This window comes from Trifolium pratense, linkage group LG2, assembly GCF_020283565.1.
Source record: "Trifolium pratense cultivar HEN17-A07 linkage group LG2, ARS_RC_1.1, whole genome shotgun sequence".
In the NCBI taxonomy this organism is placed as follows: domain Eukaryota; kingdom Viridiplantae; phylum Streptophyta; class Magnoliopsida; order Fabales; family Fabaceae; genus Trifolium; species Trifolium pratense.
The window spans coordinates 55,509,140-55,522,549 of NC_060060.1; the positions used below are offsets into that span (position 1 = coordinate 55,509,140).

Here is a 13,410-nt window from a genome sequence, read left to right on the forward strand (position 1 = left end):
AAACCGCCCCCGGTTCAACGGTTTGGACGGTTCAGGACGGTTCCGAACGGTTTTTTTCCGATTCTACAGACTACCGATTCCGAACGGTTTTTTTCCGGTTCTACAGACTACCGGTTCTTAGCACTCATCCGGACCGCTGCTGTGTTCGGTTCCCGGTCGAACCGGTCGACACGGCCGGTCCGGTTCTTAAAACATTGGTACAAACATTTACAATTACATGTTGCCAGTGCCGACTCCAAAAATTGTGTGTACGTAAGCAATGTTTGTACCTTGTAGTTTGTAGTCGTACAATGGAATATTGACGTATGGTGCTTGGGAGTTAGTACAAGGGATACGTGTCCCTATATGAGACTAGGCTTTAGGCTTTAGTTAAGTCAGTCCAAAGTGTATTAAAGACAAGTTTGATGGGCTCCCAGTTGATAGGAGGATTCGATAGGGAAATCTCCCCTTAACAAATCGTCGTTTAACACGTCCTCCAACTTCAGATTATTTTTCAGATTTAAAATAGCGCATAATTGGGAAAAAAAACAAAGCAGGCTTTAAAATAAAAAAGAATTTGGGGTGAGAGAGGCTCGAACTCTCGACCTCAGGATAACTCAGAAGCTATGAGACCTACGCGCTAGCCAACTGCGCCACCACCCCTTGATGATACTTGTTTACCAGTAAGTTACAAATACTAGCATTATGTAAATGGCAAACATATTTCTTTATCAGGGATTTGGGGATGTTGGAATAGATGGATTTTTCAAGAGATAACTATAAATAAATCCAATAATACATACAATCTAGTTAGTTTTTGGCAATGAAAATATATTATCCTTTATTTATAAAAAAAAAACTTGGTAAAATCGATATACCCTCTATGTTTTTCACCAAGGTATCATCTGTTTTAAACATTTATCAAATAAAAAGTGTAATAGACAATAATTTCATGAATTTTATATGTCCTTCTCTTTGTACTAAAATAGCGGTACTCATTTCGTTTTTAGATTATTGTGTCTTTTTTAAGATTCATTTCTAAAAGTAAGGCAAGAATAAAAATTGAAGCCATCATGTTATTTAGCTAAATATTGTAAATAATCACATTACCCTGTATTGATAATAATATCCATAATAATCACATAGAGGGAATATATTTTGCTTTGTCCAACTACAAGTCTTTCAAGTTTTAAACTAACATATTTTCTCACCATTATCTCCCAATTAATTGAAAGAAGTTAAAAAGCTCAAAAGGTTTTAAACTTTTGGGAACAAAGTAAATCCTTAATGCCGCTTGTCCAAAAAAAAAAGTAAATCCTTAATGCCAAGACCACCAATGTTAAAAAAATTTACTTAAATATGATACTGTGGAAGTTCACCATAATCCTTAAATAAACACTGAAAACCTAAAGTGTCTTTTCTCTAATCCAAAATATAAAGTTTTTGTTTCTCCATAACTTAAAATTCAACTAAATTAACACCAAATCGATCAAACAGATATGTGTAGAATCTCAAGCAGAGGAAGTCTGCATAACCTACAAACATAGCCATTACAGATAACGCGCTACTGTCTATCTGGTCTTCGGGGCTTTCGACTTTTTTAATTTTCTTTTCTTCACAGCCTTGGGGACTTTAGTTTTCCTTGCTCGTCTTTTCTCCTCCTTCACCTTCTTTTTATTTTCTTTCCTAGCTTCTTTTCTAGCAGCTTTCTTCATAAGAGGAGTATCTTGGTCACTTTCATAAGATGAAATCTCTTTAGAATCGCTTACGTTATCTTCGTCCTCATCGGATTGAGACTCAGCATTAACTTTTAAGAGGTTAGATTCACCATCAAAGATTACTTGTGAATGTTCTATGGTATCTGTGTCACTTTCAGAAGATGAAATCTCTTCGGAATCACTTTCGTTATCTTCGTTCTCACAGGATTGAGACTCAGCATCACCTTCTAAGAGGTCATACTCACCATCAGAGATGACACATGAATCTTCAGTAGTATTTAATTTCTGCTTTGGCTGATCTTTAAGTCCAGGAATCATCCGATAATATAAATCTAAAATGTCTTCGCCGCTCATTATCTTAACATCAACTAGTTTCTTTGCAATGTAATCCTGTGACAAGAGTTCAAGAAAATAAACATGTCAAAATGGGGAGAAAAAATTGATGTGCTAAATAGATAAACCAATATGACAGTGCTATTCGTTCTTCAAAATAGATTTAAATTTTTTATCAGAATCAAACTCAAATGGAAATGGATTCCCTGCAGTCACCATTTGACTGCAGGCTAATCACAGTCATCCATCTTTGAATCTGAACCCACCAAAGTTTAATCTAATGGTGTGTAATGCAGTGACTGCAGCAGTTATTGACCGCATGGAATCCTGGTCTGTTTTAGAAAGGACATTGTGGACATTACAATGTTGTAGGGCTAAATTTATATATCCACACACACACACACTAAAGGGTAATGCTAATCAGTGTCCCGGAGGCACTAAACTAAGGAAACTAAAAAAAGTAAATTTTATATTGAAAAGAGAATGTTTTATATTTTATTTTTTAAAAAAAAAAAAAAAACTATACAAGTTCCAAACCTATTTTACTATATTAGCATTTTTTTTTAATTAACTGGGAATACATAGATTTAGAATCAGTTGTAAATAGAAGAGTTAGAATAGTTGTTATGCTTTATACTCAATGAGTTAATGTTATTAAAATTGCAATCTTATGTTACCTTTCAGCATAGATCATTTTATCTAGTACTTATGAAAGCTTCTAGCATCAATATAAATAAGCTTCCGTGTTTGATCTTTACCACATCAAATACAAATATCTAAAGATTATACTCCCTAAATTTAAGTTTTATCTTCATTTTCTTGCATTCCCCTTCACATAAAAACAAAAAGTAACTTAAAAAGCAAGTTACCTTCGCAAATGTACGGTCTGCAATCTCATCCTCTATTGATACATCTCCTCCGTCCAAAATTTTTTGTTGCACCTGGAAAATGTTGGAAGACAATAAACATATGTTTAAAGTTGTTCAGAGAATGTAAACAATGACAAAATGAAAAATACCTCTTCCAAATAATTAGCAACAGCAGAATCGACAATCGATGCATCAAAAATAAAAACAAAGAGTTCTATTATTGTCATGACACCCACACCATGCCTTTTAAAGAAATCCTGCAAATAAAACAAGTACTTAAAATCAAATTTTTAGCTCCACAACATATGAGGAAGACGCGACAAGAAATATGTAATTTACAGATAGTGCCTAAGAGAACTTACGGATACATGAATACAGTCGTCAATCAAAAACTTAAGAGCACGAGGATGGTCAGGGTCAACCGCTTGAGAAACGTCAATAATATACAAGTGACCCTAAAAAAAAGAGAAAAATAATTAAGCTATTTACGAGAGGCATTTAGTCGCTAAAATACAAAAACCCAGAGGAGTATTCACCGCATAATAAAGTATATTATATTCACTGAGGTCACCATGCACCAATCTGCATTTCTGATATAATACCCGCATTGCAACAATTATCTGAAACACAAATGCTTATAATGTCAGGTATAAGAAAGGCGTGATAAGTGTTTCCATGTTGAAATTCCGTAATAGCACAACTATAGCCACTATTTGACAACTCTAGCTTTTAGTAACAGTTCTGGATGAAAGGCTTATGAGGACTAAAACAGGAACTGTATATTAAAGTATGTCAACAATATAAAGGATAATTTCTAACTTCTAAACCATGTTAACATTACTAGATTATAGCATGACAGACCTCAGCATAGCCTTTCCGTAGCTTGTCTAAAGATAAATTTGCATCTTTGAGACGTGGAGCGCCCCAACCATCCTTTCCTGCATGAATCAAACAACCACAAAACTTCAGTTTAACACCTAATTGCATTTCTTATGTCTAAACTTCAATATGTATTACAAGAATGAGATGATATGCTTACAGCAAGACAATGGAATTTTCTAAGACTGCATTTGATCAATATTTAACCATGCATTGATTTACTTTTCGTCTTTCTTTTTTAATCAAATGTAGACATATATACATTGGTATTCAATATAACAAACAATTGAGAGCAGTCGATTATAATTGGAAAATCAAAATGTATCAAAATGCAAGATAAAATCAGTACCAATAAATTCCATAACCAGGACATGATGCTTCAGAAGATATGGAGTAGGGCACATAATTCCTTCTGCCTTTACCCTGCACTCCAATAACAGGGAGAAAGAGAGAAAAGCATAGGTAAAAGAGTAATCAAACTCTTCATACTTGAAAAATATGAAGGAAAAAAAGTGCTCATGGATCATCATAAAGGAGCCCATTTAACAACAGTTGATTGACGGTGTTATTTAGTATACCAAACATCGTTATCTTAACAGAAGAGAAAATAAAAAGAGCATATGCAAACCTCAAAAGATTCCTCATTTCCTTTTCTGCCCATGTTTTTACCATTTTGCCATGATTAGACCCACAGTAGTCATTTGTAAACCGGCGATCTCCATCCACATATCTAACTCTATCCCTAATATCAATCAATCAGATCATAAAATAAAATAGTTTAGCAGAGTGTGTAATTTATCTCGTAATTTTTCAGCATTTAAGATATGTAATGATAGAACTTAGAACAATCTAATACTCATAGGCCATAGCACTTACTTAAATGCTAGAACCGATGTTCTGTATGTTTTAATGGCAAGTTCTTGACCATTTGATTTGGTGGCATAATAAACATTTGCTTCTTTTCCAGTTGAAATGCATCCATGTATATTTTCAAGCTCGCCTCTGCTCAGCAACTTATATAAAATCATGCGAGTTCTGGGATCAATTGCCTAGAGGAATTTTAGAGTTAGTTGCATATTGAAAATGGATAACATAAACAAGGAATGTGAAGCATTCAAATGCAAAATTATTATTTACATTCTCAACTGTGGCTCGGTCTGCTTAATCATTGGTTCTGGCTTTACCAATGGCCATCCCTCTCACACTTGAACGAATCGCTGTCGTGACAGTGTTCGACATGGCAATATTCAATCCTCCTTCCCATTCCTGCGAGTGACAATAACAACTGACTTAGCTTAAAGCTATAACCGCACACAGAAAACAGTTCAAAATTTCTCAAATTTGTTTTTAAGGCAAAATAGTTAAACCACAAAAATCAAAAATGAGAATGAAACCTCTAATGGAGAAGCACGGATCTGAGGTGTGAAATTCTGGTAGCTATTGGAGAGAGGTTGGAGGACAGAAGAGTAAGAATGGTGACCACCATGAGCATTAGGTCGCCAGGAAGAAGAGAATGACTCTTTTATGTATTCATCATCCTTTTTAGAATCCAATGCATCATCGATATCGGAATCCGAACAAACCGATACATCATCTTCAAATGCATCCTTCGCCATCTCTAGAGCAAAGACAAGGCGGTGGGCGGTGCCAATACCCTAGGTTTTTCTTTTTCATTCACCAACAACCGGTTCGGAGGTCGGTTCTGGTCGATATCCTTTGACCTTAATTTTAATGTACTAGTATTTTATTTATTAAATAATTTTTAATTAATGTCTTATTTTATATATTTTCTCCGTTTCATATTATAAAAAAAAAAAATTATGTCCTAAATTATAAGTAAAAGAAACTAATTTTTATCATACTTTCAAGATAGACTTTTACTTAATTTACTCTTTTTTTTTTCCCATAATCAATAACCAATAAAAACTTTTTTTACATCTTTCCATGAAACTTATTTCAATAAAAACACAAAAAGTCATCCTTGAAATTATCATATTTTACTTTTCTTAATAAGTGTTAAAATAATTTTTTTTCCTTATATTATAGGACGGAGGGAGTATATATATATATATAAGAAAAAGTTGACTTTTAAGATTTATTGTAGAATTAATGTATCTAGACAATAATATAGTGTAAATACATCAATTATACAATAAATTTAAAAAGTGAAATGTTTCTTATATATATGATCAGGGGTAGTATGTTATACTATCTTCGTCCCTTATTATAAGGTCCTATTTGACTACTGCATGTACGTCAATGCACAATTTTGATCACTAATATTTTTAACGGTCTACTAGTAAAAATTATTAAAATTTAATATTTTGAAAATACTCATCAAAACAAATTGAGCAAGATCTTATATGCTAATATTTACATTTATATATTAAAAAAATACGGTCAAAACAAGGTAAATAAATAGTACATTTTTGTCAAACAATGTCTTATAATTAAGGACGGATGTAGTACTATATTTCAATCCAACGGTCAATTTTGTAATACGATATTATCCGGTGAAGAATTATTATGGTGTCATATAAAGAGTTTGATACCTTATGTTGGATTTTTAAGTTTTATGAAGAGATTAAAACTTATGGTAAATTTAATATAATTACACCAATATTTTGAATTTTTTATTTATTTAGAGACAGAAATGGATACTACAATTACTATTAAATTTCATTTTGTGTATGGAGTAATGATATTTGAACAACCAACACTTAATAAATTTTGGCACAGTCCATTTTTTTTCGTTTTGCAACAAAACCAATAAAGTAAAAGGGGGAAAGAGATGGGCGTTAGCCCTCTTTTCCTAGGGGGGAAGAGATTAAAACAAAAATGTTATTAAAACACAATTATGAACTATTATACAAATTACAAATATATAACATTTATAAACTTTTTGTTTTTTTTAATATTTTTTGCATGTCTCGAAATGTATTTTGTGAGTGAAGAGAGAAGATGTCGCATTTTTGTCTCACAAGTTGATGTTGATATATCACACCTAGAGATTAAAAATATAATGAGTAATATAATGAGTATGAGAAAGAGACCGTGTCCAAAATCAACTTTTGACTTATTAAATATTATTACTCTCTCTCCTCTTCTAACCCTAGCTATTATAACTTTTCTCTTCTTGATTTATCAAATATGGATGATTTAAGGTCAACTTAGGCCTATAATCACTCTTCCAATATGTGTTTTCTTTCTATTTTAATTAAATAATTGTGGTTTCTACAATTCAACGTATATTTTTAGTATTTCTTTTGTATTTGTTGTGATTTGGTCGTCTTATAGTGCGGCGTTGTTTGTTTTGATTTCCGGTCATAGTATTAGTGCGGTGTATTTTGTTTTTCCGTCTTAGTGTGGTGTTTTTGTTTTCCCGACTTCGTGCGGTATTTATTTGTTTCAGGTTGAAGGATTAAATTCGATTTAGTACGGATTTAATTCATGACTTTGGTGGCATCAACGTTACAGAGCCGGAGACATGAATATTCCGAACACTTCAATATAGTCAAATATGTAAATTTATGCGATTTTTCGTTTTATGCTATTAATATTAACATGTAAGTTTTAATTTTAGGTATTCTGTGAAAATAGATGGTATTTTTATCCTCATCTATATGCCATTTAACTTTTGATTTTTCATTCCAGAAAACTTCTTCTTTCTGCAAAGCAGAATCTTAGTTCAACATGAGTTAACTTTTCTTTATTTATGAGATCATCTGATTGACCTTGAATAGCCAATTGGTTTTGAATATCTTGTAACTGCATTGTAACTATCCAACCAACTTTGATTACAAATTGCTCTATCTAATATTCTTTATGTGAAACTAGAACCTCTTCTTCCATTAGCCCAAGTAAATTTTGCACCTCTAGCAGGAAGATGAACTAGATTATTAAAGTATGTCTAACTATAAAAATCCTGCATAGGCAAATCTAAGGGAGAGTTAGCAGCTCTATGCTCATGTGCACCCAAGATAGTGTTAAAATCACCTATAAAACACCAAGGGGTTTGATTACTAAACAAAAGACCTTGCAGTTTTGTCCAAAGAAACCGCCTCTTTAAACAGCAGTTTGACCCAAATTCACTCCATTCTCAAAAATAGTAAAAGAAAAGAAACTAACTGATCATCAATCAATATTAACAATAACAGGATTTCTGTGAGAGAGGCAAAATCACCATAAATTAACATTCAGCTTTAGATTTGGCTTTAATGGATGAAACTATGCAACTGGAAGGTACTTTTGCTGATGGTTTTCAAGTAGTTACTTATAAAGCAAGGAAGAAATCTAAGAAACAAATCTTTCCTCATGGTAAGAAACACACCAGATCTATTTACCTCTAAAGCCTTTAAGATGAAGAGTCTCTATTGGGAATATAAGGGGAATTGCCGACTCCCCATCTAGGTAAGGTTGGCTTTAAAGAGACTTCTTACTAAGCATAAGCCTCACTTTTTGTTTATAGCTGAAAAAACAAAGCATGCTTTTAAATATAAAAATTATTTTTGGGGTGAGAGAGGCTCGAACTCTCGACCTCAGGATAACTCAGAAGCTATGAGACCTACGCGCTAGCCAACTGCGCCACCACCCCTTGATGATACTTGTTTTCCAGTACACATACTTGTACCTTGAAGGTATATTATAGATGACTTTTTAAAGAGAGAACTATGATCCAATGAAAATATATTTGGTTTGGAAAATGGATACTTAATTTAGTACGAGTGAGAGATTAATCGTGAAAAATAAAATCTGGGTAAAATTGATATATCCTTCATGTTTTCCGCCAAAGTATCAACTGTTTAAACATTTATCAAATAAAAAGTGTAACACATAATGATTTCTTGAGTTTTATACGCGCTTCTCTTCATATTAAATGAGTTCTTTTTGCGCTCAACAAAGTTTCTCACGCACCCCCTAAATTGATCAAAATTCTCATCTCACTATCTATGTACTAGCAAACTCAGTTTGCAACCTACTTAGCAATGGCAATTTTTTTGATCCAACCCCAACTTTAGCACAAAATAATTTCGTCATAAATACCATGCAATTTTTTTTTTTGGAGTACTAAATACCATGCAATTTGTTGTACTAGTTCTGCACCAAATATATTTGTAATACTCTTTAAAAATTTCCTTAAAACTTTGTTTGCGAGTTGGTCTTTAGTGACAAAGTATGGGAAGGTTTTATTTTTATTTTTTAAATCAAGAACACAATAAAATGTTTTAAAAATGGTCTAAATGTAATTGAAGTAGTATGTGATCATCATTATTATAAGTGACTACTCCTTCATCTGGTTCATATTGAACTGTTAGGGTTAAGGGATTGCTCTTTTTTCTTTTCTTTTTTGAAAAAGAAGGGACTGCTCTTTTTAAGTTTTAACCAATCCATACGTTTTTTTTTGCTTTTACCACCAGTTAAATCTGGTTCGGGGGTCAGTTCTGGCATCAAGTGGTTTCAGCCCCTCCTGATCGCAGTTGCGGGGGATCGAACCGCGGTCCTCCCTACCAAGTTCAGCGTCAATCACCACTGAACCAACTAACGATTGGTAACCAATCCATACGTTACATCAAGTATGTAATAATTGAAATACAAAACCAGTGAAAAGCTTAGTTTTTGCCGCAACAATTTGCACATATATATAATAGACATATCTACTGCATGAGGTTATATTACATCATTTTTACAATTTGATTTTCTTTCAGTAAAGAGGGAGTAGCGATACTTTGTGCTCGTACTAGTACAAAAAGACAAATACGTGCAACATATTGCACTTTTCTCTTCTATCATTCATGATGTTGATGATGATTAACCTGCTGAGGCTTCCTCTCTCTCTTAAAAGCTTTAAAGAGATCAATGCCAAGACCAATGTTCAGAAAATTCATCCCAGCCATGCCAAACAGAGCCAGTGGTAACTCCACTCCCTTGTCAAATTTGTGAGCATCCCTGATGAGTTTGGCTGTGATGAGAATATGAGATGCACATCTTGCCACAAAGAAGGTGATCCAATTCAGAAACCATTCTAGCTTAACAACAATGCTCCTTGCATTGCGAATCCCAGCCATTCGTCTCACCTTTCTCACATGCAAAAAGATGGAATGCAGCTGTACCATCACAAAGAAGTCATACTTGGTCGAAAATCTGAACAAAAACTACTAAGCATTATGCAGCAGAGAGGAAGATTTTATGGTTACCTCACAGATAAGAGTGAGAATAAGGTAGTTGATGGTGACGTTTCTATACAAAGCAAGAGTGAAGCAAATAAGGAGAACCAGATGATGCACAAGGATAGAAGGTATCCAACCATTATATAAGCGGTAATGAAGCATATCCCACTGATCATATGCAAAGTAACCACATGAAAAACACAATGCTTCAAATGCCCATGGCCAAGTACCTTCAACCAACTGTGAGTGATCAAACATTCCGCTCGACCCATTACTTAACCACTCTCTGTACAAGATGAAGATCACTGCAAAAAATAATAGAACATGGCAAGATCCCAATTAGAAGTGAGGGGCAAATGAGGTCTACAAGAGTTGTGTGTAATCCAGCAGAAAATAGTTTTAGCAAAGGGGCAGTTAATTAGTTTTGACAAAAAACAAAGACGGGATTATACAGATTCATATTAAAATTTGGCATCTTTCTCTCTTTTACATGCATTAACCAAGTTAGAATCTATTAAAAATATACGAACATTTATGAAGAAAGTGATACACACACAACCTTTTATACAACCCTCCTCAAATCTAACCATTTCCTCCTCCTAATCCAATGCAAAACAAAACTTAATGAGGCTTTGATGAATATCCTTGACAAAATGAAATTATCCAAACAAGGGCCCCGATTCTCTATTAACCCGAACAATTGCAATAGAGGTTTTAAATCAAGTTTGCGTCGCAATCCTTTAATATTGTGCAGAATTGCGGTCCAATGCTACCTCAATTGCAATAGAGGTTTTAAATCAAGTTCGCATCGCAATCCTTCGACACGTGTTGTACGAGTGTCTTACAGATGTCGGACACCGATCCAAGGAGTGTTGGAGAAAAGAAAAAATCATTTTTTATACACCTGTCTAAGTTGTCTGACACATGTTGTACGAGTGTCATAGGAGTGTCGGACGCCGCGACACGCCTAACCATAGAGATGTCCATGCTTCATAGGTCTCAAAGACATAAAAAACCATAATCTTTTTCTAAACCCTTTTAATTGCAACGGGAATAAATTACAGCCTAACAAGCATAGATCCTGAAACTGGCCATTCTAAAATTTTAATCATCAACCACAAAGCTGATGCGTACATTTACATATATGAAGAAATAGATTAAACTTCAAACAAAGGCTAAATAATTCAAGTTGCTAGCTATCACTCAATAGTAAACTATATTTCATATATATATATATATATATATATATATATATATATATATATATATATATATATATATATATATATAACACATAACCTTATTCTGAGCATATTGGAATATTCTTTCTTCCTTCACCCACAATCCTCAATCGTTTTTGTTTCCAATGTGAATTTATAATTTTCATGTAATTTTTCCTATAAATTTACTTGTAAAAGATAAATAAATCACTAATTCTTTCAAACTCAAAACTAATTTAGCAAAATCAAATTCATCCTAAAAAATGAAGTGAAAAAAGAGAGAACCTGAAGTGGAAGTGACCATGGAATGGATAAGAGAAACGGAGGTGTTAACGAAGAGAGGATCGGTGGAGAAGAAACGGATAAGGGAGTTAGAAGACTGGTAGAAGAAGGAACCGGCGATGATGTAGACAAGTTGGGTTCGGTTTGTGAGAAGTATCTGGAAAGAAACGGAGGCGAACCAGAGAATGAGAGTTGATAAGAAAAATAGCTCAACTGTGTTCCGCTTTCCAACCTCTTCCATCTCCTTCCCCATTCTGTTGTTCTCTTTCTCTTCTCTTCTATTCTATTTCTTTGGAAAGTTGGAATCTCCAAATTTTTGGGTTAACTAGTTTTAAATGTCGGAAAATGCTACACTCTTTAAAAACTTTAAATAGGAAGTGTTTGTGAAATTCTTACAAAAAAATATGTAAAATAATATAGAAAATTGCATTTAATGTTAGAAAAAGATTTAATGTTTAAAAAGTTAAATGCACAAATTTTAATATATTATTTTTATTTTTATTTCCTTAATATTTATCTTTGTGTACATATTAACATTTTTCAATAAGGTATTATAAAATAAAATATTTAACTTTTTAAATAAATAGTTAAATTAAGTTTTAATCTTTAACAAGTGTCCAGCCCAAAAGTCTAATGCATAACACTAGCTATTTGAAATGCAAAAACATATTTGTACAACAATTTTAAGATAACTTCAATCCTCGTACTCTCATTATGTTCTTCCTCTTTTTCCCTTTTCTTTCTATTATTATTGTCCCAAATATTATCATACATTTGAAATCTCTTATTGGTAGAGATAGCCCATAAAATAGTGGTTGATGAAATGAAAACATTAAAGCAGAAAAATAAATTTATGTGAAAAAATAAGTAATAAATTAATCATGATGAGTTGTCCTCGTGAACTTAGTTCAGTTGCTAGGGACATCCTACTATATGTAGAGTTGTCAAAATGGGCTAGCCCGAATGGGCCGGCCCGCCAAGCCCGATTTTTTCCCGGGCTCAGGCCTTGAAAATCCTAGCCCGAATTATTTCCGGGCTTTCTAGCCCAGCCCGAATAAAATATGGGCTAGCCCGAATGGGCCGCAGGCGACCCGCAAGCCCGAAAAAATTAAAATTAAAAATAAAATAAAATATAAATATAAATAATTTGTTTCGGATGATTTGAAATTAGTTTGTAATATAAATTATAAAATACCGTCCGCTACTTAAGTAGCAGGAGTAAAAATAGGGCACCCAAGAAACTCGTAGGTAGCGGATGAGTAAAAATAGGACGCGTGAGAAACTCGTACGTAGGGGATGAATAAAAATAGGGCGCGCGAGAAACTCGTACGTAGCGGATGAGTAAAAATAGGGCGCGCGAGAAAGTCGTAGGTAGCGGATAAGTAAAAATATGACGCGCGAGAAACTCGTAAGTAGCGGATGCGTAAAAATAGGGCGCGAGAAACTTGTAGGTAGTGGATGAGTAAAAATAGGGCGCGCGAGAAACTCGTACATAGTGGATGAATAAAAATAGGGCGCGCGAGAAACTCGTAGTAGCGGATAAGTAAAAATAGGGCGCGCGAGAAAGTCTTAGGTAGCGGATGAGTAAAAATATGACGCGCGAGAAACTCGTAAGTAGCGGATGCGTAAAAATAGGGCGCGAGAAACTCGTAGGTAGTGGATGAGTAAAAATATGGCGCGCGAGAAACTCGTAGATAGGAAATGAGTAAAAATACGGCGCGCCCGAATTATATAATATTTATAGCGGATGAGTAAAAAATAGGACGCGCGAGAATTATTAATGCTATTTATATAGTTGAGTTTGAGCACTAAAAGTAAAAAAAAAAAAAAAAAAAAAAGATAAACCGGGCCGCCCGAAAGTCCGACTACCCGTACCGGGCCGGGCTCGGGCACTAATTTTGTTAGCCCGTTTTTTATCCAGGCTTTTTAGCCCTGCCCGACGAAGCCCGAAGCCCGACCGGAC

General features: G+C 33.9%; 1 protein-coding gene, 2 non-coding genes and 1 pseudogene across 4 annotated transcripts; all 4 read right to left on the minus strand.

The window, feature by feature from the left end:
* Positions 1–557: 557 nt before the first annotated feature.
* Positions 558–642, minus strand: TRNAM-CAU. Its single transcript is given in 2 exon segments — positions 558–593; positions 605–642. It is a non-coding gene; the product is annotated as a tRNA-Met (tRNA).
* Positions 643–1,297: 655 nt separating this feature from the next.
* Positions 1,298–5,499, minus strand: LOC123903981 (annotated as a pseudogene).
* Positions 5,500–8,287: 2,788 nt separating this feature from the next.
* Positions 8,288–8,372, minus strand: TRNAM-CAU. Its single transcript is given in 2 exon segments — positions 8,288–8,323; positions 8,335–8,372. It is a non-coding gene; the product is annotated as a tRNA-Met (tRNA).
* Positions 8,373–9,391: 1,019 nt separating this feature from the next.
* LOC123903983 (TLC domain-containing protein 2-like) lies at positions 9,392–11,830 on the minus strand. 2 transcript variants are annotated; one of them, XM_045953672.1, is made up of 3 exons: positions 11,451–11,830; positions 9,973–10,250; positions 9,392–9,882 (listed from the first exon to the last, which is right to left on the minus strand). In XM_045953672.1, exons 1-3 carry the CDS (start codon positions 11,698–11,700, stop codon positions 9,565–9,567), a joined length of 846 nt encoding a protein of 281 aa, XP_045809628.1. In that variant the 5' UTR covers positions 11,701–11,830; the 3' UTR covers positions 9,392–9,564. The 2 variants fall into 2 exon arrangements, with proteins under 2 accessions (XP_045809628.1, XP_045809629.1); XM_045953673.1 differs by having other exon boundaries at positions 9,392–9,852; positions 11,451–11,787.
* Positions 11,831–13,410: the final 1,580 nt, after the last annotated feature.